The sequence below is a fragment of the Anarrhichthys ocellatus genome, unplaced genomic scaffold, assembly GCF_004355925.1.
Source record: "Anarrhichthys ocellatus isolate YVR2014 unplaced genomic scaffold, GSC_Weel_1.0 scaffold5, whole genome shotgun sequence".
In the NCBI taxonomy this organism is placed as follows: domain Eukaryota; kingdom Metazoa; phylum Chordata; class Actinopteri; order Perciformes; family Anarhichadidae; genus Anarrhichthys; species Anarrhichthys ocellatus.
This window is the reverse complement of record NW_022280035.1, coordinates 8,409,232-8,415,370: the sequence shown is the minus strand read 5'-3', so window position 1 is coordinate 8,415,370 and position 6,139 is coordinate 8,409,232. Positions and strand designations below refer to the sequence as shown.

The following is a 6,139-nucleotide window of genomic DNA, read 5'->3' as shown; positions in this document are numbered from 1 at the left end:
TGTGTGTGTGTGTGTGTGTGTGTGTGTGTGTGTGTGTGTGTGTGTGTTCCAGTGCTGATAACTGTATGTGTTCAGGCCTCTATGGAAGATAATAAACCAAACTACAGAGCACGAAACAACTTCAGACTTTAATCAGCCAGCGAGTCCACATCTGAGAGTTCAGAGACAAAAGTATAGGTGCAGCATTCGTTTGATGTCTAGAATCGTGATTTGCTTGCGCTCAGTCAGAAACCAGATCACACTCATTTCCTGCAGCTTCACAAGCACTTTTTAAAACCCCAAACTAGAAACTGTGAAACAACGAGTCTACAGAAAATAAACTGGCATGTCCTTGAATGTGTTGTCGTCTCTCTTCATTGAACTGAATTGAATGTCCCTCCAGGTGAGTCTGGACGCCCGGGTTCGAGAGGTGATCAACAGGAAGATGCAGGACCCGACAACTCAGTCGTTCGAAGACGCCCAGCTACAGATCTACACGTTGATGCACAGGGACTCCTACCCACGATTCCTCTCCTCCAGCATCTACAAGTCGCTCCTTCACGGCGGCTCGCGTACCTCCTCTGAATCCTAGTCCCACACCTCCTCCCCATCTTCTGATCCTGCAGTTACAGGATCGATGCCAGACCATTTCATCGCAGATCCAGCACAAAACTTTCCAAAAATGATCAGACAACTCCTCGCCTCCTCAGTTCACTTCTGAGAATCTCAAATCTCTCCCGATTACTGCCAAGACTTTCTTCTCATTTCTCCTTTTTTGTTTCTTCTCCATATCCTCAACTTTTGGTATTGTTGCCAAGACCTCCTGTCCTCCTCTCAGCTTTCGTCTCCAGTTGACTCCTCTCTTCTTTATTTCTATTCTTGTTGCTTTGTTCTCATTAAATCTTCTTTTTCGCAATCTGATCCTTTTCTTCATTCTTCCATTCTTTTTCACTAGTAATACCAGTATTTGCCAGGTAATAGTTGCCATAAAACGTTAAGTTTGATTGGAAAGAATTTAATTTAAACAATATCTTAACTATTTTTACTTAAAAACTTAATTTTCATTTTTATTGTCAGGATGGAAAATAATCTGTAAGAGTAGGCCAATATTGGTTTTTAAAATAAACTCCCTTACACCCTAACAAGCAAACGCTTTGGATTAGTTTGACAGGGTCAAACAAGGGTCCACTTACTATCTTTTTTCTACAGCTTTCAACTTAATCTCACAGTCTTCCTCAGTGGATGGGGTTTGCACAATCTGAGAGGTCTGAGCAAACACTTTCTGGAAGGATGTGGTCCAAAGGTCTGGAAAAAACTAAGTAAGTGGACCTTGAGTAAGACTACAGCCTGAACAGTATTGGATTGTTGTCTCTGATATTGATATTTAACGCTTAAAATTAAAAAACATTTAGGCTTCCATCTATTCCTGTCGACTCCTAAAGCTGCTGAACACTTCAATCCTTCTATCCTTTCAACCAATTTCCTACCTTAGAACCTCTTCTTCTCCCTCGTCACCTCAACAACTCCTAAACAGAGAAGGAAGCCGTCTGGATGTTGAAGTATTTCAGAGGGATATTATTTACTTGGGAGATTTTAATGCATTTAGTATTTAAGTATTCACCTTTGTCATGGACTCGTATTGGATTTTTACTAATTTGCCCCTCAGTTGTCCAATGACATCCGCCCACCTCATCACCTCGTTTTTCATCCTGCAGTTCTCTACTTTGAGAATGATGGAAAGGAAAAAGATGGATGCTGTCACATTCCTTCTCTTTCGCTCTTTCTTCTCTCTCTTTCAACTGGAAAACACCGGGTGCTCCCTCCATCCCCTGCTACGAACCACAACATTTTTTGTTCTTTATTTATCCACTCTTTTTTGCTGGATCAATCATTTCACTCCTGTGATAAACAAACGGACAAATGGATGGATGACACTTCCTTCCGACTACTGATTTACAAACAGACAATACGTCTATTTTTTAAGAGAAAACTATATGGAACATTTTAATTATGTTGATTGTTCTTGGTTTTGTTTATTTGGTTTGTCCCACTCTCTCCCCTTCCTGGATTTTTTTGCAAGAGACTGTACTGATCCCCACCCGACGCAACACCACAGACACCACTGATGCAATAAACACTGGAGTTTGGAAAAACATTCTAACGCTTGCACACATTTACAAAAATTGTTACTATACAATTGGTTAATTCATTTTTGAATAATTGATAAGCAGATCAAATGTGAAAATTGGCTTTTTGATATTCTATATTATTGTAGATTTAATATAACTTTGCCATTTGGTCCGATAGACAGCATGAGGAAAAACTATCTCTCGGCTCTTGGAAGTTGTGAAAGTCCAGGAAGTCCCATAGGAAATCGCAGGGAAGAGGTTGGAGTCGGGGGTCGCCAAAGAGCAAAATTGAAAACTGCAGTTTTATTGTTCAGGAAGGACCAAAGAAGATGAAATGGAAATCATAGTTGTCCTATTAAGTATAGTAATACAATTCTACACACATTGTACACACACCAGGGTGGCCTACCTGGGCACTGCTGCTGCTGACCTCTCACCTTTGACCTCACCACCCACTCGGACGCCTGCTCCCGATTGGCTGCAGGAGGTTGTTGGGCTGAACTCTGGTTGGTCAATTCAGGAAGGGGGGTGGGAGGAAATCCCAGGTGCAACAAAAATATATATAGATATATTAATGAAAAAACAATTTCTAAAAATGATATATAGAAAAAAAAGATGTTATGTGAGATGGGATGCTTACACGCAGTGCTTTGTGGGAAATGTAGTTTGAAGAAAACAAATGTTTGTAGTTGTCTGCAGAGGCCGGATCAACAGAAGAAGAGCTCGTAACCAGACAAGTCGCTCAGAATGCATTCATCTTAGTATTGTTAATGTTATTTATTTTATATTTTGTTAAAACTGTGATTTTAATTGTATATATATATAAACGGAAACCCTTGACCATCCAATGAGAAGCAGCTTCGTTTGTTCAGTGTTTGTGAGTAAGTGAATGCATTTCCTCACAGTATGAGTCTCGTCAGTACTCGTGGCTTTGCTGGGAATCAGGCCCTCACATTGCCACCTTCACTTCTTTGATATGATAAATGATTTATAAAATATAGATTTTTTCCAGATCAGCATGAAGTTAGAGGAAGAATAATTATGTTGTTTTACGACTCTGGTCATATTTTTACAGCCCAATCGATACTGGATTTTTGACTTGGGAGCTTAAAAGATCTGATGAAGATATGTCAGCCGATGCAGTAAATGCACAACATAAACAATCTGTTTCAATAGACGAGGGTTCTAAACAGCCACTTTAAGTGAAAATGCAGTTTGAAAGTGAACATGAACTGAGCAGAAACAGACATAGCTGTTTACTCTGTGTTGATACTCCCAACACTCAGTTCCTAAAGGAAACCAACACACACACACACACACACCCTACCTGTGAACCAGTCCATTTGTAGTGTGTGTGTGTGTGGGTGTCTGGTCTTTTTCCACAGTTTACTGTAACTTGATATGTTTGTGTTTTGGAGTAATTCCCTGTGTGACACACACACACACACACACACACACACACACACTGCCTCATGCCTCCATATTCTCACACAAACACACACTCACTGCCAATTCTTTATCTGTCCATCAATGTTTCTTTCCCAGCACTCCGCTCTAGTTTTCTGTTGATGAACACTGACAATCTTCACTTCTCCTGCTTATCACTTTTAGAGCCGTGTGTTCTAGTCAACGAGCAGATGGCTCTCTTTTTCTTTCTTTGCTGCTTCAAAGTCACACCAAACTTTAATATGTTGTTACTCTAATATGCAACAAGTAGGGCTGTGTATTGGCAAGAATCTGGCGACACGACACAAATCGTCATACAGGGGTTACGATTCAATATATTGAGATAAGTAAGTCAATATATTGCAACTTTTAAAAATCGAATTGTAGGAACACAGCAAAATATGCATAAAGTTGAAAAAACTTGTACTTGTTTTAAATGCAATCAGAACAATGGGGTCTTCATTCCCACGAATACTTTTAGTGCATCCGTCTGCAACACATCTTTCAGGTCTGTGTTCTTGCAAAACTACATACAAATAACTAAGATTTTTTCTAATTATAAGTAAAATAGAAGCTGTGTCCCAGTTGTTTTAGTTTGACTTTCGTTGCACGTTAAAAGCAGTTGTTGCCATTTAACTCCCAGTTTAACCTGAAGAATCTTTTGATCAAAGCCCGGCAGGTCAGCTGAACTTGCCACAATGCAAAAGTCAACATGAAAAATAAAGTTCCAAATAAATAATGAAAGACTTATTACACTCTCAGAGTGTGACGCACAGGAACAAATAAACCTGATCAAGTGAAAGATGAGGCAAAATGTTTTAATTCTCTGTCGAGCACTTTTAGTAGTCGTACTAAACTGGACCTTTATTCAAAAAAGTCACACAAAAACATCAGAAATAGGGTCCAAGTGGAAATATACCATTTACCCATTTAATATTTAACCAAAATGTTCCTTTACATTTTTAGTCAAAATAGCTGTGACTTTGTCTTTTGGATGATTCCTTATCCAGTCATGCCGTAAACCAAACATGGTCAAAGTTTAAAAAATTAGCCAGTTAGGCGAAAAGACATGGTCAGCTTGTAACCTGTTTGCTATAATTCACTAAGTAACCACTTCTCTGCACTGCGTTCTGTCTGAACCACATGACTTCAGTCTGTTTTCCATCCAGGAAGAAGACTCCTAACAGAGCTCTCCATGCTCATGTGAGCTCAGCAGTGTTTCCTCAACAAACACAACATGATCTTTCTGTGCTGTGGTTTCTCTCACCACTTTTCATCGCCTCTGTCAACATGCTTTGCACCACTACATTTTGAAAACGGACACGACGACTCGAGTGTACACTTAAGTCGATTGTGATTTATTTTCGCTATGCTTCTTTACATGTACATCCGCTTTAGTAGATTGAGGTCAGAATGAATAAAGGTCAACAGAGATCATATTTATTTTTTCTGGAATAGTTTAACTCTCAATCAGAGTTGAATGTGTCAGTATTCAACCTCTTGATTCTTTGTGATGGTGCCAGAAGATTTGAGGGAAGTCGTTTGTCAAAAGAACAGATTGTCTACAATTAAGTCAGGCACACAGCTGACTTTTCTCCATAGTGATGTCAGGCAGTACATATAAACGTATATATAGTATAATAAATAGGGCATACTTTGATAAACTGCAGAGGGCAATTTTAAAAGGAACTTTGATTTTGTGATTATTTTGGCTGTCCCTGTGGACAAAAGCAGTGGTGTTTCTGTGCACCAGTCCCCTTTTAGAAAAACTGATACTGAAGCAGGGTGTGACAGTCTGCCCAGTTCAGTAGTTCTGGTTCTCCTGCGCCTCCCTTCCCTCCAGCGGGCCCAGCATCTTCGCGATGATGGTCTCGTTCATTTATGTAGGGGCATCGCTATTACATTGACACCGGTTCTTAAACATCACCTATAAATTGCGTGTTTACTGACCGAGAGTGGTTTAACAACTCATCTTGCTGAAGTGTTGCAGAGGTGTACTGCAGGGTGTGTCAGTGCACCGTGACATCGTTAGAGAGCGTGATTACAGGTGCAACAGACCGAACCAGCAGTGATGCTGGTTGTTGCATTATTTTCAGTCAGTGGATGTAAAGTCAACCAGAGTTATAGTATAAAGAGTAGAGTATACATTTTGTTCAAATCTGTTAAAAAGCAGTTGAGATATTGTGATGACTTCAAAATCCAAACAAGCCAGACAGAAAAGAAGAAAGAGCAGTAAAGTGATCTTAATCCAAGAGCCACTTTAATACAAATGTTAAGGGCAAAATATTGTGGCAGCACAATATGGCAAAGAAAGGCACATCCGCTATTTCCATAAGGCCTAAATGTCATTTCAATCTGGCTTAAAGCTTCATCTAGCACAAGAAATGAATCCTAAATGCTCAAAACAAATGAAACCAAATACACAACATGAACTAGCATATTATTATCGTAATATATAACAGCTTTCATTTTTATATAAAATAAAATAAAAAAAGAATCCAAATTCAATTCACTTTAGTCAGTTTGCTTCATGATAGAACACACACACACACACACACACACACACACACACACACACACACACA

The 6,139-nt window shown here is 39.4% G+C and overlaps 1 protein-coding gene across 2 annotated transcripts in view; it reads left to right on the top strand.

The window, feature by feature from the left end:
* rgs19 (regulator of G protein signaling 19) overlaps window positions 1-2,956 on the top strand; it is a 27,651-nt gene extending 24,695 nt beyond the window's left edge. For both annotated transcript variants that reach the window (XM_031844879.1, XM_031844880.1), the window contains exon 5: window positions 383-2,956. In XM_031844879.1, coding sequence (XP_031700739.1) covers window positions 383-571 — 189 coding nt within the window. In that variant the 3' untranslated portion in view covers window positions 572-2,956. The remainder of the gene's footprint in view (window positions 1-382) is intronic.
* The last annotated feature ends 3,183 nt before the right edge of the window (window positions 2,957-6,139 follow it).